This window comes from Fistularia commersonii, chromosome 1, assembly GCF_037954325.1.
Source record: "Fistularia commersonii isolate RoL2024-O1a breed Wild chromosome 1, RoL_Fcom_v1.0, whole genome shotgun sequence".
NCBI classification, from domain to species: Eukaryota; Metazoa; Chordata; class Actinopteri; order Syngnathiformes; family Fistulariidae; genus Fistularia; species Fistularia commersonii.
Window position 1 is genome coordinate 8,068,338 of NC_141284.1, and position 25,661 is coordinate 8,093,998.

Below are 25,661 nucleotides of genomic sequence, written 5' to 3' on the forward strand. Positions count from 1 at the left end.
TGCTTGTAGAAGTCTTCCCTATCTTTCTGCAGTTTTAAAAGTCTCTCTGTCTCAATGGAAATCAGTGAAGACAGTCGTCCTTGATCAGTCCTGTTCCGACCGTATGTTTTGAGTCTTTTCAGTGCTGAGAATGATCGCTCCACTGATGCAGTTGTAGCTGGAACAGTGACCACCAGCTGGAGCAACTTTTTCGCTTCAGGAACAGTTTGAATGAGATCCTTCTGGGGCAAAATTTGAGAAGTTGCCCAGGAGATTTACATTCATCCCTCACCATCCCTCCCTCGTTTACAGTAACTCGCCATTGGGATCACCAGTGACCCCTACCACGAGGCACCGTTACAGCGTGCCTCACTTAATGACTCTAGCAGTCGTTTTATGATAATAATCATAATTTTATTTTATTTTTTAATTTATTTATTGATTTTTCCGTCAACAGTTGTTGACGAAAAATATTATACAAATCAGCTAAACTATGGAAATTTAGTTCATATATTAAAGTGTTTGAAAATTTTAATAGTGACATACACAGAAACAGCAATACTGTCTGAGTGCATTGCATGCCAGCACAGTTAGCATAATCATTGTGAAATCCATAGTGGGCTCAGCTAGTTACTGTGTCACCGCACGTCTTTTCTTTATATTTGAATGGTAAATGTGATTTTTTTTTCAGTGATTTTGAAAAAAAAAACTCAAAATAGTGAAGTTAAGTGGAAAATAACTTTATAGTACAAATCACTGAATAAATATAACCATTTAAGTTATCTTTTTATTTTACATTTTTTTCTGTCCATGATGACAGGTGAGGCCTGGCCTCCCCTGCCTCTTCTTACTGCACGTCGCTGGTGTACGGTATACCTTCACTGTAAATTTCCTGCTTAAGAAGGGCTCAAAAGTTCTCAATAAGGTCTAAGTCAGGTGAAGAAGACGGCCACGCAGTGGAATACTTTGATGCATAAATCAAGGTCATCTTAAAAGATGCAGACTTTCCTGTACCATTGCTTGAAGAAAGTGTCTTCTAAAAATTGACAGTAGGTCTAGGAGTTGATTCAGAGTCCATTTTCAACTCAAAAAGGTCGAAATAGCTCATCTAGGAAATATTATTCAATTAGGTAATATTATTCAATTTTAAAAGTAGTAGTAGTCTCAGCAGGTATTGGTTTGACTGATCCTTGGTCAAACACAGAGTAATACACACTATAACGTTAATAATAACATCTTTATGGGTTAAAATTTCAAATAAATACATACTTAAATTAATGAATTAATTAGACTTCACCAACACTCAGAGTAAATATGATCAAATGCAGTAGTTGCGTTACATTTTTTACACAATAAAGTAGTAAGATTTAACAAAGCTCAAAAATTGAGGGTCTGAATTATAGGTTGAAAGAGGGCAGTCTGTCTGCATTTCTGGTCTCCTCAGTCTGATCTCATATTTTGTGTGCTGGATTCAATTGTTTTTAAGCCCAACACAGCTTAAGGCAAGATGTTGTCAGCATCGCTCCAGGTCTATCTCTCTGCTGGGAGAATGTTCTGCAAATGTTTCACATCAAGATACAAATAACAGTCAGACATGTTCAACGATGGCTGAAAAACAAATGTAGTCCTTGTTTAGTCGTTTTAGACATTCATCTCCTAAATCAGCCAAACCGCAGTCAACACATAAAAAGTCACTTGTCTCCTTGAGCCAAACATGCAAACCAACAAATCACATAATTTTGTTGCTGAGACCTGAGTCACCAGAAAAAACTCAAAGTTTGTACCTGAACAATCTGAAAAAAGCCATCTGTTCTTGGTAAAAATCATTAACACAAAAACTCTTTTGGTCCTCTGGAATCTCTGGTTAAATAGTTTTACCTTCTTTTTAAAAAATGCATTTGGTCCTTCAAAAAAAAAAATCTTAATTGTTCTTTTCTTTTTCCTTCTCTTTATTCTTGCTCACCTGCTTGGTGAGACACCTGCTTGAACTCATCTTTGAACACCACGTAGTGGTGCAACCTATTAGGCCCTCCTCAAAGGAACCACGGAGTGGGAGAAGCAAACTCCTGCCTGGACATCATTACAGGCCTTCTCTGCAGAAAGGAGAAGAGGCAGAACATCAGCTCATTAGCCAAGTTCCCCATCCGGTTCCATCCATGTAGTTAGGTTGTAAAAAGCTCACTCCAACGGAATAAGAACATTGCTAGAAAGAGAACCTCTGCATTTACTGTGGTCAAGTCAGTCATTATATTTTCTGCTGCTCCGTAAAAGGGGAGGGCTCACCAGTGAATGCGGAGGCCCTGGTGAGTCACATGACAGCTAAATCTCCGTTCTTGAATATATGACCCCAATTCTTAATCAAGCTCCTCCTTGATGGAGCACACACCCGACCCACACTCATAGACTCAGGTGCAGATGCCAAGAGAGCTTGACCATACAAATGGACCGAGAGAGGGTCCTGCTGGACACTCCTCTCCCTGCCAAGGCCTTTATCAGACTTCTCCAGTTTACATGCTCTTCTAGGGTAACCATCATGTGACCCCTCAGTTTGACATCCTGTCTACCTCAAGCCTTCCTTTGGAAGGAAATTGAGGAAAGGGTGAAAGCCACCACATAGGTTCAGCCTGACCCTTGTGCCTGCACAACAGGCTGCTTGTGCATGCCTGCAGATCTGATGCTAGAGATGCGCCTCTGGGCCCATGCGTTAATGGTCTCCAGTCATCTTGGGATTCAGAGAACCCAGGATGTCCTCTGGCAAAGTTTCTGTAGGTCCATAATATAGGAACAGCTAGGATTGTGCCAATGGTTGCTCAGTCTGCAACCAGCACAAGGTCTCCCACCAGGCTCCTGCCAGACTCTTGCAACCCCTCCTGGTGCCCCATCTCACATCTTTTTTGGACTTCGTCACATGGCCGGTCATGTCGCCATCCTATCCATTGTGGACCAGTTCGGTAAGATGGTCCACTTCATCCCCCTCCCCAGGCTCCCAATAGCAAGGGAGATAAGTGCGCTGACCACATATTACAACCCTATTTCTCATTGGCATTCTGGTGGGAATTTTGCACCCTTATCAAGGCTTTGGCTAGGTATCTTCGGGGCTCCAACCCCAATCCAGCAGCCAGACAGAGGAAGAAATGGGGGAAGGAGGCGGCACGCCAGTGCATGGTTTCCAGTTGGTCTTTGTCCTGGTCAACTGTTATGGGTAGAGTATGCTCATAACACCCATAACACGCTACTTCATTTTTTGTCTTTAAATACATCATTGTACATCCGAACCCTATTTAATCCTTAATCACCAAAAAGCAGTTGAGAGTTCAGACAGGAACAGACTTGGTTCCAGAGTGTACCTGATGATGGCTGGGATAGGCTCCAGCAACCCCCCGCAACCTTGCGTGTAGGACAAGTGGCAGGAGATGGATGGATGGATAAAAATAAGATACTCTTTATCAACTGAAATCTTCAGGGCTGCAAAAAAAAAGAAGAAAGGAATTAGTGTGAGCAAAGGTAGGAGTAAACAAGGATGCAGAGAGGAAGGGAAGTTCCCTCTGCCTGATGGGAGTATTGTTTAGGATATTTGTGGTAAGAAGCCAGTCTGTCACAAGGCTGCCAGCAGAGAAGCAGACCACTGGCCTCTCTCTCTTTCTCTTTTTACAGAAAAAGAGGAGGGCTCGTCCAGCTGACGACATCCTGACGCTGGAGGGAACTGCGCAGCAGTTTCTCCAGACCAGTGTCTGTGTGTATCTATATGTGCCTGTGTGTGAGTGAGTGTTATGTTGCTGTACATTTAGTAGCGTGGCTTGGACCCTGACATTGGAATTTTTCAGACCAAGAAAAACATCATGGGATCTGTGATGTGTAAGTGATAGTTTTACAGTGTAACAGGTGTGTTTTTGTGTTAGTGTGTGTATGGGAGCCATGGGAGTCAGAACTGATCAAGGAGCCTTAAAAATGCTTAGTGTCCCAAGCAGATAGTAGAGCTCAGTTTTATCTTGATAACATAGGTGATAATATGTGAATCAGCCTGCATGTGATTTACTATACATATTTATAGAATTCACTTGTTGTGAATATTGCTTTTGGACTCATCCTGGACATCATTCTCCACCTTGAACTACTCATGTTTACATTAAAAGTTAGATTTTATGTAATATCAGTAATAATGCAATATCTGTGATTCCTTTCAGATCACTGGTTTTCTACAGTTAAGGTTAATGGGAAGGTTTACTCTTGTATATTGTACTTTCCACATACATATACATGAATATATTTTTTCAATGCAATAGCTGTACATATATACATATATATACGGTATATTTATGTATGTATATAGTTTGTGGTTTCCAAAAATCATAATTTGCCTTCCTTTATAGCTGGTAACCAACACTGAAAGTTGGATAAAAATATCTGCGTAATCACCAAAGTACTTGTCAGATATCTGCACGGGACCGATTTATCTTCAGAAAAAAAGGCAAACCAAAACCTGCTAGGACCACCTTTAAAAGAATTATGTGACTTATATTAAGTCAATCTAAAAATTATTTTGCTAATGATTTATGTTCCTTGTTATATCTTTTAAATATATATTGGAATATTGTACATGGTGAATACTAATTTGATACTTGGTTATGAATTTAGTAATTTCATAAATTAATTAAGAAAGTAAGTCAATAACTTAAATTTAACTCTTATGGTAACTTACTGTGTAATTATTTTATTTATTGATACATTTGTGGGCTGGAGCATGGCTTGGATTTACTGGATTTACTGGATTGCATTCAATATTTTGTGGTTGAAAAATGTATTGAGTCACCGATGGAGCTTCTGTACTTAATATACTTCCAAAATATGCACATCTGTAGTACTTTATATTTCACTGTAGGGTGCACTTATATATTAAATACACATAAAGTATCTAGAAATTAAATATCATAATTAAAACTACTGCATGGAGAGTAAAGCCCATTTGCAAACTGTTCAAAACTGTTGGTAAAATGACATAAAAGGATGAAACAAAGTTGTAATTGATACTTTATCTATATGTCTCAAGAATTAAAGAAAAGATATAATAGTACACACCATTGCACATACTATGCAAATGGTCTTAAAGAGATACTGGATATCGTTCACACTTGAAAAACAGTAGTGAGCTGATTCTCAGTTATTCATCAGAGATTTGTTTCAAGGATTCTGGGCATTGTAGAAACGAGCTAAAAGACATGATTTTTTGTTGTTTGTCAATGGAACAATCCAGCAAAAGATGACCAGTAAACAAAGATCTCAGTAATGTAATAAATCAAAACGTGTACATATTTATTTTAATATTTGTTTTAGAGTCCTACTGTACAAGGAGCTCTACTGCTGTCATCTGCTCAGTGCTGAAGCTTAATGCTGATACCTTCCCGTGTATAAATTAAAATTAAGATACTTATTATCTTTGGTAGCATTCTCACTGTGCTCCTCCTCACTGGAAGATTCCATCTCCATCTGGCCCTCCTCATCAGGAGCGTCATCCACAGTACATTCTTAAGAGAGCCTTTGGTTCTCACTGGAAAGACTATGATGTAGGAAGTGTAGGAGTGTGTGTTGGTTTTATCTCAACAATTTACTTCATGGAAAGAGACCACTTCTATGAGGCAATAGTGACACTAATTATCCAGTAAAGAGGGTTTATATGTTTACAAATGGGTAAATAAACAAATACAGAATCACCATTATATATCAACTAAAAATATTATCTATAGACTGAAACGTGGACATAAATCTATGTGCAGGAATGGGGACAAAATAGGACATCTATATTGTTGCTAACATACCTTGAATCAGAATGGAAAAGGAAGTGTAGAGAAAATTAGCCATTGGTATACGCACATGTCCTTTATGTACACCCTGTTGCCAGACGGAAAGAATTAACAACCACTTGTAAATTACAAAACCTACATTGTGCTCGTTTTTAATCCTTTTCACAATGTCTGGAATGTGCAGAGAAATACATTCCCAGTACCACAAAAGAAAGTGACCGTTACAGTTAATACAGCCAGTGCGATCTGAAGCAAATTATACTGCCCTGATTTTTTTCAGCAACTTACTGTACCACAGACCGTCTGACATAAGACCCAGAGGAGCATTCACTGTGAATCACACAAGGGTTGGTTACTGGATGTTTGGGACAAGTAGTATATTTTATAGATGAATGAATAATTATATTAAAAAAACATTTTTATGTTTGTCAGTTTTCAAGGGACTTTCCTCCATGGTTCATTTTACCCCTGTAAGTGTGTCTATGGGTATTGTTGTCATTCTTGGTGAGGGCATTCTTGTGGCAAATGTTTCTGTCTAAGTAAGGGGTAACTGTATGAATATCGAAGCTTCTGTGTTTGGATGAGTCAAACCATTGCTCTTACTATGTGTTTAAACTTGGCATTATGGTTCTGCTGTATCTGTTCTTAAGTTCTGAGTACCTGAACTGATTACTTTTGGTGTCGGGAGTAGTCATTTTAAGAATGTCTATTTTTTTGTAACTCATTTCATTGCATTTTAACAATCACAGATGACAGCGCAGCAAATTTCTGCAGTCATTTGTCTTCTATGGACGCTTCCCTTTTTCAAGCAAAAAGTTCTTGCTGTGTCATCCAAAACAGTTTCATAAGTGACAAAACAAAAATAAGAAAAAAAGAGAATAATTAGTTCTTTATTCAAATTCCTGCATAATTTATTCCCAAGTCTACAATAATTTTCATAGAAATTATTTAGAAATGAAATTGCAGTGTTCCGTAATGGCAATGAACCCTCATTCAAGAGGACTTCTCTGCAATTAAAGCCCTTTGAGATAACTGATAATGCTATTAATCTTGCTGTTTAATAAACTGATGTAAGGTTGGAACTGTTGGTTTTGAGGTTATTTGCGTTTGTTGTCTCACAAGGCAAGGTGGTGTATCCTAATATCCTCTAATAGGCTTACTCTCTCCTGCAGAGATTATGGCAGAGAGGCAGATAGATAAAGAGGCAGTGCTGGTGCATTGACATTGTAGTGACTATTCCCGAGGGGAGAGTGTAACATAGCACTAACATGGAGGAACCATAGCTTATTATCTGATTGATAGTGTGTGGGCAGCTTGATAGATGGTTTGATGGAACAGGAAGGAGAGATGAAGCGACAACAGACTCTTCTCAGCCACTGCTCACACTGTGGCAGATATGGAAGGGCCTATTCCACAATACGGATCTCTATGGCCGAAATGGAGTCTTACTTTCACTTTCAGGAGGTTTGTCAAGAGACAGAAAAAGCCTCATACAAAAGTATGTGACACTTATTTCTCCATTCTCCCATCCTCTTCTTGTTTGTGTACTATACAGATACATAGATTGCCCCATGTCTGGTGAGTAATCATGACAGGAGAAATGTAATTCTCCATTTAATGTATTTATGAGCTATTATAGAAAGATATGTATTAAAACTGAGATTTATCAAAAAACAATTAAAAGGAGGGGGCAACCTTTGCATTCTCTCTCATGGGTGTATTTTGTTTACACGGTACTAAATAAATTTAGATAGGTTGGAAATAGCCTCACGTGTCAATCTACTTAGCCATTTCTCTTGTACAGCCTCAGAAATGGAAATTGCAAGCCTGTATTTTACTACAAATAGATTTCAGACAAAAAAAAAGCTGTATTTTGCCCGTTTTTTATTTGTCTTGTCTCTTTTTTCCAGTTGAACTGACTGTTAGTCGAATCACTTCCTTAAGGTTGTTTGATCTTTAATCAAGAGTATTTCTACAAACTCATGTTACAGGGACAACATTCAAATTTGTCATTCAAAAAGGTGAATTTTTTTACAAGATTTTTTGCTTTGACAGATTTTGCTTTCAACTCTAGCACCTAATGCTACTGTGATAAAATAATATGGCTGTCTCACCACATTTTTTATGCATCTTATCATGTGTTCCACTGAACTAATTCAGTAGGTTGTGAGTGTTTCTGCCAAAAAGTAGGTGGTAACACAAGTGGCCAGACAAGGACATGTTAGAACAAGTTATGAGTTCATTTTTATACATACTTCCATTAAAATATAAGGAATTACTGTCAAAATTTCAACAGTTTCATGTGCAAGATTTTATAAGTTTTTAATCATCTGGAAAGGACATGAGTGTTTCTTGACTTACACATTGCTTGCTGTATTTACCATGAAAATCACTCATTCCCCTTGAATGAAGGGAACTGTACATCTTGGGGGAATACATGATGACGATGTTGTCAGATCAGTCGATGTGATTAATATCATGACTGTTCTTATGTTACTGTTGAAAGCCACTCATGTAAATACATATTGTTGCCAGCTCAAATGATCTTTAGATGGATGGCTCCCTGGAGTGAAATTAATTTCAAAGTAGAGGTTTGGGGCTAATTGAGGTTCAAAAGAACCTAGCTCTGTTGAGTATATTGAAAAAAGCTTGTGTTGCATCATGAACTAGCCGCTGGAGAGATGTAGACAATTTCGGTGTTTTTGGTTCACATCAATAAACATTCAAGAATTATAATGTTCTAAAAATTACGTCATTCAACAAACACACATTCTACATCTGATACCACACACAATCACATCCACATGAGCAGTTTCAGGCAAATTTCATGCTGTGCTAAAAATATTCATTTGGACATTGTGTTTGAGTGTGTGTGCGTGTGTGTGTTGGTCTTATTTTTGGTATTTGTGTGTATGTGCCAGAGAGCCTCTCACCAGCAGATCCTGTCATTACACATCCTCTGATTGTCCTTTTGCATTGAAGTCTTCTTCCTGAAAACCAGTCAGAACACCTTCCTCCACCCGTCCCTCCCCTGACCTTGAGGAACAACCAACCAAAAATAACACAGTTTACAGTGTGATAGTGTTTGTGGGTGATGAGCAACTTTTTTATCAAGATTCTCCAAAACCATGTTATGTTAGACAAAATAGATATTTTGTTGACTGTGATGAGGGGGCTGTTTCGTTAGTGGAGCTTGAAGCGGTCTTTTTAAAAGACGACTTTCATAATTGAGGATACTATTTTCTTCTCATGTGACCTCAGTCCTCATATGGATTTGTATCTTTTTCCAAATGTTAGGTGTAGAACCTGGGTTTTGTGTTATAATACTCTCTTTTGAAGCATAAAAACAACGAAAAACGACTGAAATTTGCCTGTTCTACATTGTCAATAATTTTCTGTCCTGTATTATGCAACTTCTTACTGAAATATTAGGGGGAAAAAAATAAAAATCGAAGCCAATCATATACTTTTCATATACATATTCACAAAACAAGGTGACATCAGAATGATATGGAGCAATAATATCATGACAGCTTTGCTCTGTCAGACAGCAGCAGGAGTCACAGTGCCCCAGCATGTTCCTGTAGGAAAACATGGAGATTGATAGTAAAATTAAAAAAAGAAAGCACTTTATTTTGTCATATTCAGTTATACATACAGCACAACATCAGTAAAATTCACCCACTGCATTTAATCCATCATGGGTGAGTGAATGGCAGTAGCAGTAGGCCATGAGCAGTAGGTAGCTGCTTAGCAGCACCAGGGTAACAGTTATGGGTTTAGTATCTTGACAGGCAAGGAGGAGTGTGAGATATGAACAAGGTATGTTGTGTTCCAAGACAACCCTGGCGCAGAGCGTGACCACTATTACCTTGATTTATCTTTACTGCTAGCACTGTTAGAGCTGCTGATTTAATGTGGTAGTAGTTACACACAAAGGCTACAAAATATTAATTTCAGTTGATTGTATGAGTGACCTTGTAACGTTTGAACGCGTGTAGGTTCATTAGACTGAATTAGAAATCTAGCTTTTCCTGCCAGAAATATCCCATCTCTACTATTAACTCAGAATTGAGGATTCAAAGCACTACATGAATGCATCTGTAGGCCTGTGTTTTGGGACAGTTTAAAAATATACTTTGTCTTGAACTTTATTCTATTTTACCAATTTTGTAGCATTCAGCTACATCTCTCGCTTAACAATTTACACACAATTCCCACAATCCGTCATCCATGGCCACCTGCATATATGTTTGATTAAAATAATTTGTAATATCCTCTTCTGACCATCAGCTGCATTTCAATGCCACGCAGGTTTGTTTGCATTGACAATGGTCACCAGGATAGGTATGACTTAACACAAACTTGTTGAAAATGAAAACTGATTTCAAGCAGCTTGAAATACCTGTATTGTAAGCAATACAATGGTAAATGCCATCTAATGCAGAAATAATCATAGATGAACAGACTTTGTGGCATATCTCTGTATCTCTGTGGCGCGGAGTCGTTGTTGTGATTGGGTCCATACACCTCCCCATTTCAATGTTATTAAAACACTGGCTATCCCATCTGTGTTTTTTTTTTTTTAATTTCAAACATGTTCAGTTATTTCCCAAATTTACATTTTACTTTTTTCAAAGCTTTTCAAAGATGTTCTTACACATGGCAGTTTGAAATTTAGTTCCCTTCTAGAATTATATTCTCCTTCTCTCTACAAATAGTTCATTTATTTTATGTGGAAGTAAAATTTAAACAGATCTTTAAATATCAAAGTTTGTGTTTTGAAAGAGTTAGTTTGTATGGTCTCTGTATCCGCCATTGTTACTTATTTCGATGGCCCTTTTCTGCATTATTTTTGTAAATTACTTTCTCTGCACGGGAACTTAAATATGGCAAAATCAATACAGTGAAATATAGATTATGGAATGCATTATTATTATAAGGATGTGCCCTATGTTACCCAGGACAGCAATGTTCCGTCACAACTTCCCTGCAACATATCTAATCAGTGGTTTCCAACAGATTCTGTTAAAAACCATTCTCTTCTTTATCAACACACTCAGTTATCTCTTGCAATAAATCAATCAATGCTAGGATTGTCAATCTATTACTTTGATATTATTATTGGTCATTTGTCAGTAACTTGTGTTTGTCAACAAAGCTTTCAAAGGAAAAGTTTTTTTCTGACATTTATTAGAACTGTGAAATGATGGATACTGGCCTTTATTTGGCAAAGGGGTGTTTATTTCCTCCTTTGTAAATTGGAACCACTCTTGCTACTTTACAAGTATAATATATACATCAGTGGTTTTACAACAGCATCAACAACACTTCATAGTTATCCTCTCAATGTCACTATAGTCAGTACTGGTTTTATTCTGAAAGTCATTCAAAATATCATACATTTAATTTTCTTCCACGGTCCTTAAAAATATTGACTTATCTTTTTCAACAAAATCTGTTGCATGTATTTCTGTTCCATCAACATTTATTGCCTCTGCCAGTTTTTGGCCCAACATTTAAAAATAATTTGTGAATGGATGGGACATGTAATTCATTGTCAGTCCTGTTTCCAGTCTTTATAAAATTGTCATTTCAATCACAATTCTGGGCTATAGTTAACTTTTTAATGCTCACTGAGTGTGTTACATCTGATGTTGAATGTTCATTTTTAGACTGAATGCATTCTACTCTCCTCTTGTTTGAGTTGGGTTTTGCGGTCCCTAATGAAACCTTGCTATTGAAGGCCTTCAGGTACTTTAAGGTCCTTCAACAGTACATTAAACACAGTTTAGTAAAACATTTGAAAAACTTAGGAAAAACAAAAAAACAAAAAAACAAAAAAAAAAGAAAACAAAAATATAGACTTTAGGGAATTCCTTAAATATTAGCAGATGAATTAGAAGACGTACAAAACTCTAAAAACCCTATTTATGTTATGGCACTACCACCTGTATGACTTGAATGAGGTTTGATATTGTGGTAATTGGGCATTCCATTATAAAACCCAGCAGTTTCATTGATATGGTCTTTCTTTATAGTGTATTTCCCTCACTTCCTTGAACATATACAATTGAAATGAATCATAAACAATCACACACACACACACACACACACACACACACACACACACACACACACACACACACACACACACACACACACACACACACACACACACACACACACACACACACACACACACCTGGGAATAAGCTATGTGTTTATTGTCTTGTAGGAAGCAATATCAGGAGCATGTCAGACAGCTTGATCGCCATTGCATTGAAAACAATGTGTACCTGTGTATGTTGGTAGATGTGTGAGTGCAGAATGTTGTTTTTACCTATATTTGCTGGATTGCGTACGTGTAATATGCTTTTGTGTTTACATTGGATTTATCATTCATCCACCATGAGGCTGCTGCAGCAACTCCGACTATTTTTACCGCTATCTCTTTACTTTCTGGACTTATTTATTAACCTATCCACTCCCCTTTCACGGGTGGGACTTCCTGTGGTGAGCTGTGTTGCTTGCGCAGTGTACCTCCCCACAAAAACAAAGAAAAATTATAAAATACACCCAGAAGGAACTTTTCCAAGTAAGGAAAGGAGCAGGACTCCCCGCTGTGCTCATCCCAGAGGGAAGGGGAGGGAAGCCGGTGCGAAGGGGAGAGAAACAAGAGATGCAAGCCCTTCCTGCCCTTGGCCATCAACAGAACGTGAGGTCGCTTGACAACAGATTGGACTTACTGACAGCCCCTCATCGACAGCAAGCATGTCTACAGGGAATGTGGCAGGCTGTGCTTCACAGAGACCTGACTACAGCCAGCCAGCACCAGGTCTGTGAAGATCTGGTCCAAAGCCACAGAGGAGGCATTGCAGGAGTGCTTTGATGTCACCTACTGGAGCCTTTTTGAAAAGGATTTCGGTGACAATATCAAATTCTGTGAGGACATCACAGTCCTACCCAAAAAGGTCCGTTGTTAACCCATGGCTTGTTGTTATTGAAACAATGACACCAAAGGCCTTCTTAACAGGAAGAGGAGAGCCTTCATGACTAAGGACTGCCATATCCTCAGGGCAGTCGAGAGGGAGCTGAGGAGGAAACTGAGGAAGGTAAAACTCAACTATATGCAGAAGGTTGAGTCCAAGATGGAACAGAGCAAAACAGAAGAGGTTCGGAGGAAAATGAGGAAGATGAGAGGCTGTAGGAAAAGCTTGATAGGGTCTTCCAGCACCTTTACAACCTCTCTCTGAGGTTGCTGAATGTGCCTGACCAACAGAAGACCTGCATTATCCCAGTATCTAAGAAAGGGTGTCCAAGCGCTCTTAATGACTACAGGCGCGTTGCGCTAATGTCATATGTCATAAAGTTATTTTAGAGGCTTGTACTCCAGCACCTGAAAGACCGGCTATCGGACTGGCTTCCCTGGACCCTCTGTTGTTAGCATACAGGCAGCACATGGGTGTGGAGGATGCAATCATCCTCCTCACTCATAGGGCCCTATCCCATCTGGGTCCCGGAAGCACTGTGAGTCACCTCCTTTGACTTCTCAACAGCGTCCTTCAACAGCATCCAAACCACCCTCCTCAAGGACAGGCTGCTTAGTACGAAACTTCACCCTGACATCACTGCCTGTATCCCTCACTACCTCACAGGATAGTCGCAGTTTGTTAGGGTGCATGGCTATGTTTCTGAAGCCGTGGCGTGCAGCGCACGAGTGCCCCAAGGTACTGTTCTGTCTCCATTCCTCTTCACCCTTGACTTCCGGTACAACTCCAGTTCCTGCCACCTCCAGAAGTTCTCAGATGACTCTTCCATCATTAGATCAACGAAGGAGGAGGATAACAGAGGTCTGATCACAAGTTTTGTTGAGTGGAACGACCATAACCACCTCCGACTCAACATCTCCAAGACCAGGTGGTTGTGGACCTCCAGAAGAATCGAAGGATATAGGTATCAATCACCATTGAAGAGGTGGACATAATGGGCTCCTACAAGTAGCTTGGGGTCCACATTAACTACAAACTGGACTAGTAACAAACACTGATGCACTCTACAGGAGGGGGTTAGAGCAGGGTGTTCTTCCTGAGGAGACTAAGGTCGTTTGGAGTCTGTAGTGGGCTCCTCAAGACGTTCTACCAGTCTATGGTAGCCAGCGCAATCTTCTTCACTCTAGTGTGCTGGTGGGGCTGTGTGAGGTCAACAGGCTCAACAAGCTAGTGAGGAAAGGCTGCTCGGTGGAGAGCAGGCTGCTTGGACAGAGAGGTTGAAGGAGTTCTGTGGGTGGTCGGACTTGTTGCGTACACCGACCAGACTGATGAGACACACGTGGTCCTTGACGTGTTGTTGTTGTCTCAGCTGTCCATTTATTTGTGGATGTCTTTTGCTATTTTCTAATTGTCTTTATCGTCTTTATCCACACTATGTGTGCGCATGCGCGCGCACACAACCACCGTTCGTGCCGCTCTTTCTGATTCCTGATTGGCTGCTAGCTGCTCAGAACTGCTCCAGCTGGAGCTGGAAAAACTGATACAATATTACGTTGAGAACAGGACCCCGCGCGCGCGCGCGCGCGTGTGTGTGTGTTTGTGTGTGTTTGTGTGTGCGTGCTCGCGCGCGCTGAAACGCGCGCCTGCGAAACCGGAAAAGAATTGAAACGAGAACTTCTGTTCTGTATGTCTGGATATGAGGAGAAGTATGAACTAAAGGATGATCAAAGTGAGGACTCAGTCAACGTCATTGCTCAAGTCGGACACCGACACGTATTGGAACAAATCCTTCAGCGGTAGGGTTTCATTGTTCAAGTTGTCCAGCCACGAAGATGAAGATTGTCAAAAATGTCATTGGTAATGCCCCACTCTGTCACTAATCCAATAGTTAAGTACAGCCATATATTTACAGTGTAAATATGCATGTTGTGTATACTTGACTGTTTATTAATGAGCACGCATACTAGTATGTCTGTCGCGAGCTTCAGTTCTCTTTAGTTTGTTTGAGGTTTCCATAACAGACTGCTAAGTTGATGTTCCTTTGATAATAGGACAACAGTATATTCCCTTTATCATGTGAATTGTGAGTTTGTAATTTGTAATGGATTGCTTCATAATGTTCCTTTTCATAAACTTGTGTGAGAACATGGACATTTAATTTTGTTTCAATGCTCTCAAGTACAGTAATACTTATGTATCAGCATGAGAGATGTTAAGCCTCTGTATTATAGACTGAGGATCATGTGTTACTCATATGCTAACCTCTTCTACTCTTTACTTTAGTTTACTCAAAATGGATGTTCCTGTGAAAGTGATAATAATGTTAGCAACCAAGAAACCAAGGTTCTACAAGAAATGATTGAAGACCTGATTGCATACGGTCTTTAGATTGATCTTTAGATCTGCAAGTCTTAAAGAAATTAAACATGGCTGAAAAGCTCATTTATGCTTGTCAGAGTTAAACATGGATAAGAATACGCTGTAATGCATTTGATTTTGTCCATATTACAGTGGATTCTCTGACAGTAAATACAACAAAATGATGCAGTGCCACCACACAAATTGGGATGAGTCAACAGTTCACATGAAACCAGTGAAAAAAGATGACATTTCTCATCGGTGTCTGTATCTCTTCCATTGATTCCATGTTTCCAGTTGTTTTTCTTGTCAAAAAAGGACATGAGGTCCATGAATAAGGACTTGGCCTGTCCCTTCTTTGAGTTTCCATCCACAACACGTGGAACAGAGAAAATCACACTGAAACATGACAGTGATTGAAAAAAAGAATTCCAGTTGGGATACACAGCTCTATTTTGCATCAGTTAAACAGCTGCTGCTAGAAGAATGTTAACAAGCGATAAAACCAAATGTTATGTGTTTCTTCATGCAGTAGCATGAAGCTGTTAAACGATAGACCAGATTTTGTGCTTAATGTGAATCATTGGCATTATAGGGGGAAATGAAGTGTGACTGGATGTGAGAGGGTTTGTGAAGTACCACTGTTTCCATGGTTTCTGAGATGAACATTTTTCTTTTTTCTTTTTTTCAAAAACATTTAAGAATACATCAGTCAGGTCTTCATATTGGGAGAGGTTTCGCTCACATAATATAGAATATTTCATATATTTCACATACTGTATATGTAGATTTTCTTTGGGGTAAAATAAAGCAGTCAGAGTGGATTGAATATTGGTAAATTTAATCCAAGGAGAGGCAGTTCTTGGGGTCAATCTAACCTCTTCTCCTTTCCGCTTTTCCCTTCTGGGGTTGCCACAGCGAATCGACCTTCTTCATCTGACCCTATTCTCTGTATCCTCCTCTCTCACACCAGCTACCTTTATATCCTCTCTCACTACGTCTATAAATCTTCTCTTTGGTCTTCTTCGAAATCTCCTGCCTGGCAGCTCCAGTTCCTGCATTCGTCTACCAATATATTCACTATCCCTCCTCTGTACATGACCGAACCATCTCAGTCTGGCTTCTCTGACCTTCTCTCCAAAACATCTAACATGTGCTGTTCCTCTGGTAGACTCATTCCTGATCCTATCCATCCTTGTCACTCCCAAAGAGAACCTTAGCATCTTCATTTCTGCGACCACTAGCTCTGCCTCCTGTATTTTCATCATTGTTACTGTTTCTAGGCCATACAGCATGGCTGGTCTCATCACTGTCTTGTACACCTTTCCTTTCAAACTACTGGCTGCGGGCCACATACAGCCTTGTTGGTCTTTTTAATCCGGCCCGCCAAAGATTGGTACAGAACTCATACTTGATGTGAATGATTGAATCAATGAATGCGGGAGCTCAAACAGGAGATTATTTCATTTTTGGAGCTACTTGAAAACACTTGAGAATTTTCCTGAGCTGAATGGCAAACATTGGCTTTGTGATTTAGCCTTTACTGTAGACATACTGGCACACATGAATGAGCTGGTTATGAAGCTACAAGGGAAAAACTGGTTTGTACATCAAATGAAAGATAATGTCAAAGCCCTCAAAACCAAGCTGGTTTTATTTTCAAAGCAAATGTCAGAGTCTGATATGTCTGACCAAATGTGTTTTTTTTCTACATGTATCGTATTTTGTGGTGACCCGGCCCGCCTGTCAAATTTTAAAACTCAATGCGGCCCCTGAGCCAAAAAGTTTGCCCACCCCTGTTCTAGGCCATACAGCATCGCTGTTCCCACCACTGTCTTGTACATCTTTCCTTTCATTCTGGCTGATAGTCTTGTATCACATTGTACCCCTGAGACTTTTCTCTTCCCTTTCTAAGCTGCTGAGCCCGTCTCTTCACCTCTTTTCCACGCACTCTGCTGCTCTAGACTGTTGACCCCAAGTACCTGAAATTTTCGAACTTCTTAACCTCCACTCCCAGTCGCCCCACCGTTCCACTTGGAATATACTCTGTCTTGTTGCGACTAACCTTCATTCCTCTCCTTTCCAGAGCATACCTTCACCTCTCTAGATTTCCCTCTACCTTTTGTCTGCTCTCACTACAGATCACAACTTCATCTGCAAACATCATGGTCCATGGAGATTCCCGTCTAACTTCATCTGTCAGCCTGTCAGTCACCACTGCATACAAGAAAGGACTCAGAGTGTATCCCTGATAACGTCCCGCCTCCACCTTGAACTTCTCTGTTAACCCTGTAAAACACCTCACCACGTCTCACAGCTAGCATACATATCCTGCACCAGTCTAACCTACTTCTCTGCTACTCCAGACCTCCTCATACAATACCATAGTTCCTCCCTTGGCACCCTGTCATATGCTTTTTCAAGGTCTTAAAAAACACAATGCAGCTCCCTCTGGCCTTCTTTGTACCTCTGTTAGCATTCTCAAAGCAAATTCATCATCTGTAGTACTCTTTTCTAGGCATGAAGCCATACTGCTGTTCACAAACGCTGACTTCTGCTCTCAGTCTAGTTTCCACTACTCTTTCCCATAACTTCATCGCATGGCTCATCAACTTTATCTCTCTATAGTTGCTGCAATTCTGCACACCCCCCTCTTAAAAATGGGCACCATCACAGTTTGTCTCCATTCTTCAGGCATCTTCTCATTCTGTTGAAGATCCTGTTGAATAATCTAGTCAAAAACTCTACCGCTGCCTCACCACCTCCACAGGTATATCATCGGGACCAACTGCTTTTCCACTCTTCATCCTCTTCAGTCCCTTCCTCGCTTCACTTTTACGAATCTCTGCTACTTTGTGGTCTACAATAGTCACCTCTGCTATCCTTGCTTCTCTTTCATTTTCCACATTCATCAGCTCTGCAAAGTACTCTTTCCATCTTCCCATCAGTCTGCCAGTATCTGTCAATACATCCCCCTCTCCCTTCTTAATCACCAGGACCTATTGTACATCCTTTCCATCTCTATCTCTGTTTTTGCCAATGTGTCTAGATCATTCTCTCCCACTTTACTGTCCAACTGAGCATACAAGTATGCCCTTTGTTTTGCTTTTGCTACCTCTAGCTTTACCTTATGCTTTATCTCCCTGTAATCCTGTCTGTTCTCTTCAGTTCTCTCAGTGTCCCACTTCTTCTTTGCTAACCCCTGTCTCTGTATACACACCTGCACTTCCTCATTCCACCACCAAGTCTCCTTATGTACTTTCCTTCCAGATGATACACCAAGTACTATCCTACCTGTCTCACCGATCACATTTGCTGTAGTTGTCCAGTCACCTGGAAGCTCTCCCTGACCACCCAGAGCCTTTCTCAACCCCTCCCTGAAAACCATACAACACTCCTCCCTTTTCAGCCTCCACCACTCTGACCTCTGCTCTACCTTTATCCTCTTGATCTTCCTTGTCACCAGAGTCATCCTACAAACCACCATCCTTTGCTGTCTGGCCACACTCACCTACAACGACTTTGCAGTCACTGATCTCTTTCAGGTTACCTCATATATACAAGATGTAGCGTGCTCCTACCTCCACTCTTATAAGTTACCCTGTGTTCCTGACTTTATATGTGGCCTTGCAATTGACTAGAAACTGGTCCAGGGTGTTCCCAGCCTGTTGTCCAATGACAGCTGGAGTGTGCTCTGGGGCTGCAGATGCAGGCCTTGGTCTGCATTTCAATTGTTTTGCCAGGGACAAGTATATTGAAATCTTTCCACCTGTGATTCCAATTTATTGGTCAGCTACCACAACCTCTAAGGTCAAATCAACATTAAAATCAAAATACTTGATGTGAGTTAGGACACATATCTAATCCATAGAAGTACATGGTTGATTTAGTGACGAGAATCAATTGATTCGACAAAGAGTGGTGTCTTTGTCAAAGCTACATGATACCAATATTTTATGAATGTCTGTTAAAAAAGATGTTTTCTGTCCAGAAGTGTTCTAGGCAAACTTTTGCATGTTTCCATTCACCAGCTGGAAGCTTCATTATTTGACATGATGGGATGAGAATGTTAAGGTGCAAATAAGCATGCCTCCGGTGTCACAGGACGGGGGGCGGACTCGGAACCGGAACCACACCACCAAGGCTGGAATCAGGGTTAGAGCGCTTTATTTAGGTAGGCAGGGTGTCTCAGGCAGGGTTGCAGGCAGGCCCCAGGCAGGGTCGCAGGGAGGGCCCCGGGCAGGGTCGCAGGGAGGGCCCTGGGCAGGGTGGCAGGGAGGGCCCCGGGCAGGGTGGCAGGAAGGGTCTCTGGAAGGATCTCAGGCAGGGTCCCAGGCAGAATTACAGGAGGGGCCCCAGGCAGGGTTACAGGAAGGGCCCCAGGCAGGGTTACAAGAAGGGCCCCACAATCCTTCAGCCCTGGGACTTCCAGTCAATCCTTCCTTCGAGCCTTCTTGATCCCTTGTGAATTCCCCGGCCACCATGGACTCGGGCAACCACACCCACCCAGGCCGGCTCCGTGGGGCGCCAGGAGGCGCCCATTGGGGGGGGGGGGGGTACTGTCAGGGTCTGACACGGCTGGATCAAATTGGCAATCTGCGCCAGCTGCCGCTAATTACCCGGCCCCATAAAGAGCAGCGGTACGCTCTGCTCGGGGCCGGGGAATTCACAAGGGATCAAGAAGGCTCGAAGGAAGGATCGACTGGGGGGGTCCCAGGGCTGAAGGATTGTGGGGCCCTTCTTGTAACCCTGCCTGGGGCCCTTCCTGTAACCCTGCCTGGAGCCCCTCCTGTAATTCAGCCTGGGACCCTGCCTGAGATCCTTCCGGAGACCCTGCCTGAGATCCTGCCTTGACCCTTCCTGTAACCCTGCCTGGGGCCCTTCCTGCCACCCTGCCCGGGGCCCTTCCTGTAATTCTTCCTGGGACCCTGCCTGAGATCCTTCCAGAGACCCTTCCTGCCACCCTGCCCGGGGCCCTCCCTGCATCCCTGCCTGGGGCCTGCCTGCAACCCTGCCTGCAACCCTGACTGAGACACCCTGCCTACCTAAATAAAGCGCTCCAACCCTGATTCCAGCCTTGGTGGTGTGGTTCGGTTCCGAGTCCGCCCCCCGTCCCTTGACATCCGGTTTGAACAGAGTTTTTTTTTTTTCTTTTTCTTAACTCTGCTTTGATCTGTAATTTAAATGTACAATAGAGCTACCTATTTTCTCCTTAGTTAGTCAAAACAAGTCTCATAAGAAATATTAAATTCCAGAATGGCACCTATTGTTTTGAATTGAGCAGCTTGTTTTAATACTAATAAAACCATTGTGAAAATTAGGAGTAAAAATTAGAGGTAAAATTAGTCCCTGAAATTTGGGTTGAGGGAAGATTGAAGTTTCTCTTTGTAAACAAATGCTAAACCTCTGTTGATGAATAGTATGACTTCCATTCCTCTGGATAGATCCACAGGGTCCAAACTGCATTTCTAGGCTGTGCATGTGACAATAAATGCTTTGAATCTTGAATGCTACGTGACTCTTGGAGAAAGAAAAATCCTTTATGTATGCCTCAAACTTTTAGTAGGACACTTTTATAGCTGTCATTATTAAACGCAGTGAGGTAATTTTCCATTACACAGCAAATTACACTTTTCAAATAAAATTTTCATAGCCTGAACTCCAAAAAGGTTAATTTATGAGACTGGATAAACATGCATGTTAAAAGCAACATTCATCCATTAATTAGTATGAGTTCATAAAACAAGGACCTATGTTCAAACTGGATGAACTGGAATGAAAAGTTGCTGCGTTTATACACAAAAGAACAGCATTTGCATTTAAATAAAATATTCAACTATTTGACCACAATAATGAAATATCTCCACAAATAGTTTATTTCTTTAGTGCAGCTGTTTTCATTAAACCTACATTTGTGTTGCTTTTTGTCTGATGGTAAATTTTGTCTGTCCTCAATTGTGTTTCTTTTGCAATGGCCAAGAGAACAGTGCTACAGACAGATTTTAATAAATGGCATTTTAGGAATGTGCCGGTATGGTTGAAAGTGAATGTCAAAAGAGCTATATGTGTCATTTCTGGTTTACTTCTCTGTATATCTAATGTCCAAATAGAAAATGTGTAGAAAAATATCCTAGATGGAAATTTCTTTCTGTATTCTGCGGTAAAGGCTCAATACCAGCCATTGTGCTTTTTCCCCTAGAGTCTGACTTCCACCCCCACCAGCATTAAACCTTTTCAAGCATGTGTTAGAGCAATGAAGCCCAGTCAGTCTTAATGCCAGTCTTTATTCTCAGTGACAGAGAAAGGTTTGTTTCAGCATGTGCTGTGCTTACAGCTTCAGCATCCATGGCAACCATAATGACCATTCAATTAGTGGAGGGAAATGGAATTATGTGAAGACACACAAACCCTGTTATACACCCAAAACTATGCGTATGCATTTCAATGCATGGAACACATGGTCAGTTGAAGTATATGAACCTGATTCATAGGGGAGTGTTTTCGAGATGAGATGTAAAACACCTGTCAAGGTATGTGACTGTAAAGGTCTGTGATTTCTGCCCCGGTCACATGGCAGTAGTAACGAGTCGGTGAAATCAAGTGAACTAATTTGTGTTGTTTGGCAACAAATGTTTTTGCCTTTTAGACATCTTCTTTTTTTTTTATCATCTTCTAATCTTGCTTGTTATTTGAACATGTCATCGAGGGTGCATGGATAGAAATGTCCCGTACATTGATTATGGCCAGTTATATCCTCATCATCTTCACTAAAAGATATCAAGACACAAATTTTTAGAGGTTTTGAGAGCAGCAGATCAAATTCTTTCAAGCAGCTATGAATCTATGTTTAGTAGGCCATTTTCATTAGTGTTTTGTTGGGCTTCTCTGTGCAACTACGTCAATGGCAGATATTTGTGGACCATGAGAAGATTCTTATCTTGTGTGGCTATATGGGCTCTACAATCCGTACAAGTTATCATCATTATTAAACCTATATTCTGTGTACCTTGCCTAAGTTTCAGGAAACATAAAAGGCCATGTTGTATCTTTTTTTTATTTTTTTTTATATAGTCAACCTCTGTTTAGCTAAATTAATGGAGAAAAAATAAGGGTTTAAAAACATAATCTGAATTACCATCATTTGAATTATCATTCATCCAGCACAGAATGAAAACATCCCACCATTGTATCACAACTTTAGAGAAACTAATCTGTTTGTAATGCTGCAAACTACCAGCATTAGCAGCATTTGTTGCTCCATATTTTCACTGTAAGAAATTGCTGTCTGGGTACTGCATTAAAAGGTGGCAAGTTGGTCTCCCAGTTAGTGCTAAACACACAGAAGTTCGGGGTTTGATAATTGTGTCTGGCTCAGGCCTGCGTGGAGTTTGCATATCCCCACCCCATCCTTTGGCATCTTCTCACAGTTCAAAACCTTCCAATGGTGAACTGAAGACTCAATTGTTTGTCAGTCTGAGAAAGAGAGTGAATGCTTTAATGCTTCTGGACAGTGCAAGCCATTGTGATCAATTGGTGTCCAGTTCAGCTTAAACCCTACATCTTGTCAGGCTTGGGTTGGCTTAAACTCATATTTTTAAATACATAACTAGAAATGAAAATGAATTGAGAAAGGCACTGGTCAACTGAAGGTGTAACTGATTTCATTCCTGTATGACACAGTGTCACTTCTGTGAAAAAAGTGAAAAATTCAATGGATTTTGTGATTTAGAGTGAGATCTAGAGTTTGGTAAACTCTTTTGATTTGTTGTTTAGTTATGTTTGATAGTTATCTGAATAGCTGTTAATATGTTATGTTCACATACCAGACACCTATTCAGACTCTTGCTCTCTATTCTATTGTTATTCCAATGTATCAACCCTGCGGTACTGTTTAGATGAATATTCAGAGTTCTGTGATTTCCTACTGGCTGTGAATGTGCTTGGGATGAGAGAGCGCTGAGACAGAGAAGATTAAGTGGAGCCGCTGTTGCTTGATTTCTATAATTGTTCTAATAAAGTTTAGGTTTAACCAGAAAATCATCATCATTGGGCACGTCCACTTTGGATTTTACACTGTAACTTGCCTTTCAGGGCAAATGACTGTTCTCTGATTTTATCAAATAAATTTTCCCCCAATATGTGACTTGTAGTCCAGTGCAACTTATATATGTTTTTTTTCTTTCTCATTACACATTTTTTGGCTGGTGGGACTTATACTCCGGAGTGACTTATTGTCCAGACAATATGGTAGTTAATTTGAGTCCCCTGGATAAGTGTGATGGAAAATGAATATGCTTCTTTTTGTCTTTGTGCATTGATGGAAGGCATGTTATAGATAAATGCATTATTATTACGACAATCATCATCATCATTATCATAATCATCAACATCATCACCATTATTGTTGGTAATAATTGAAAAAACAATAACAACAACAACCACAATAATAATTAATAATAATAGTATTTACACTGCTGAAAGTCAAGAGTAGCATCATCTTTTATAATCAGTCCTGTATATTGAATTTTTTCTCTGTTTGAGATGGGCTGCAAACATCCAATTGAACTTTGTATGGATATATATTTTTTTATGACAGTAGCTGCTGTAATGCTACGAGCTGTTATTTTAAGTTCTGGATAATCATTCATAGCTCTTTCTCCATCTGTCCTCCCTGTCTACCCTTTTCAGATTGTATAATGTTTAACAGTGATGATGCTTTAATAAATGTTGATCTGACTGTGTTATTTTGTTTGATAAGTGTCTGACTGATGAGTCTTTCTTTCCAGATGAGATCATGCAGCAGGAGATTAGGCCCCTGCTGGCTGTTGACATCATTGAGCAGCTACATCGTCAGTTTGCCCTGCTCTCAGGTACGTCATGAGATAATGTCTCCAAGTCCCTCCTATCAGGATGACAAGGTGATGACAAGTTAATAAAAGTTGAACCACCAGGTTATGATAATAAACCAGTTCTACTTGATCTTAACTTCACTGCCGAGTTAAATGCATGGGTACCAGAAGTTGAAATTTTTTTTTTTTTACAATTTCATTTAACAAATAGGCCAGTTTATATTGCAGACATATGAGAACACCAGTTTGTATTTCAAACACATGGTAAGACACTTGTGAAATCGCAAGATTGTAAGCATCTGACAAGACTTCTTCTTTTCCTTTTGACTTTTCCCTTCAAGGGTTGCCACAGCGAATCAACCTTCTCCATCTAACCATATTCTCTGTATCCCCTTATCTCACACCATCTACCTTCATATCCTCTCTCACTACAGCCATAAATGTTCTTGTCTTTGTTGTGTGTTGTGTAAAAGACGACCAGAGATCCCAGTAACACTTATTTACTTAATTGAAGAACTGGGCACAGGGAAGAGTAGCAATTTGTACCCATAAGCAAGAGCACGCTAACAGCACGTCCGGGCATGTGCAGTTTTCCAGTAAACCTATAGGATACATATTAAATATTACTGTGTCCACAGTCAATATTCTACATCCCCTTTCCTTAGTTGGAACCTCTATCAACGAACACATTTTCAACATCTTTATAGTAATACAGTGTTAGACTTATTCCATACGTGTTTGATGGAAGCATGCAATATGACATATCTAAACAATGAAACATAGTATACAAATAACTGATAAACATTCAATGAGTCATCATGTAACTTAACCAGAAATTAACAAAATACCCTCTTAGCAGTAGTGATCTTTGTTACTTGGGGTTAAGTTTACTGATGCGACCTGAGTGCGTTCTATAAACATCCACATTTAAAGACTGTTCGGAAAAAGAGCCTCGAGCCGCTGGGCACTCAGAGTCCACATTCTGTTCTGCATATCCATGTTCGGTGACTGTCGTACGCCTTGTTGGATCAGGGCCAGTGTCCTGATAAGAATCTCTTGGATCGACCTGAGTTGGTGCGGGTTCAGGAACAGTTAAGATGTGTTTTCTGTTTCTCCTGCATGTTTGTCCTTCCAACTGAATCAGGTATGATCTGGGCTCTTTGCATGTTTCTTTCACAACTCTTTTGCGGTCATATTCTTTCGGTGTTTGAAGCCTGACTACCTGTCCTTCTGTCAGAGGTTTCAGAGGTCGGCTTGTGTTGTCATAGTAGATTTTTTGTGTGAGTCTTTTATTGAGTACGTACTTCCTCTGGCTTGCACATGTTGGGTTCAAGCAGTGTTTTGGAGATGGGGAGAGTAGTGCGCGTCTGTCGTGACATTAGTCTTTGTGCAGGAGACCCAAGCTTAGCGTCACGAGGAATGTTTCTTAAATTGAGTAGGTTGAGAAAGATGTCGGTTTTGTCTCTGTGAGATTTCTCCTTGAGGCTTTTAGCACTACAGACAGCTCTCTCCACTAATCCATTTGATTGGGGATACTCAGGGCTGCTTGTCACATGAGTGAAGTCCCATAGCTTTGCAAGGTCTTTGGAACTCTGACTTGTGAACTGTCGTCCATTGTCAGTGATGAGAGTGTGAGGTGCTCCTTAGACAGAGAAGTAACGGTTCAGTTTACCAATGACTGTTGT

The 25,661-nt window shown here is 40.4% G+C and overlaps 1 protein-coding gene across 9 annotated transcripts in view; it reads left to right on the forward strand.

The window, feature by feature from the left end:
* The window catches only part of mcf2l2 (MCF.2 cell line derived transforming sequence-like 2), a 200,296-nt gene that overhangs the window by 14,289 nt on the left and 160,346 nt on the right, over positions 1–25,661 (forward strand). For 7 of the 9 annotated variants that reach the window (XM_086146460.1, XM_086146482.1, XM_086146526.1 and 4 more), the window contains exons 1-2: positions 7,089–7,275; positions 23,914–23,997. In XM_086146460.1, the coding sequence (XP_086002586.1) occupies positions 7,107–7,275; positions 23,914–23,997 (253 nt within the window). In that variant the 5' untranslated portion in view covers positions 7,089–7,106. Of the gene's footprint in view, positions 1–3,713; positions 3,835–7,088; positions 7,276–23,913; positions 23,998–25,661 lie in introns of those variants that run through there. The other 2 variants (XM_086146499.1, XM_086146490.1) reach the window with 2 other exon arrangements.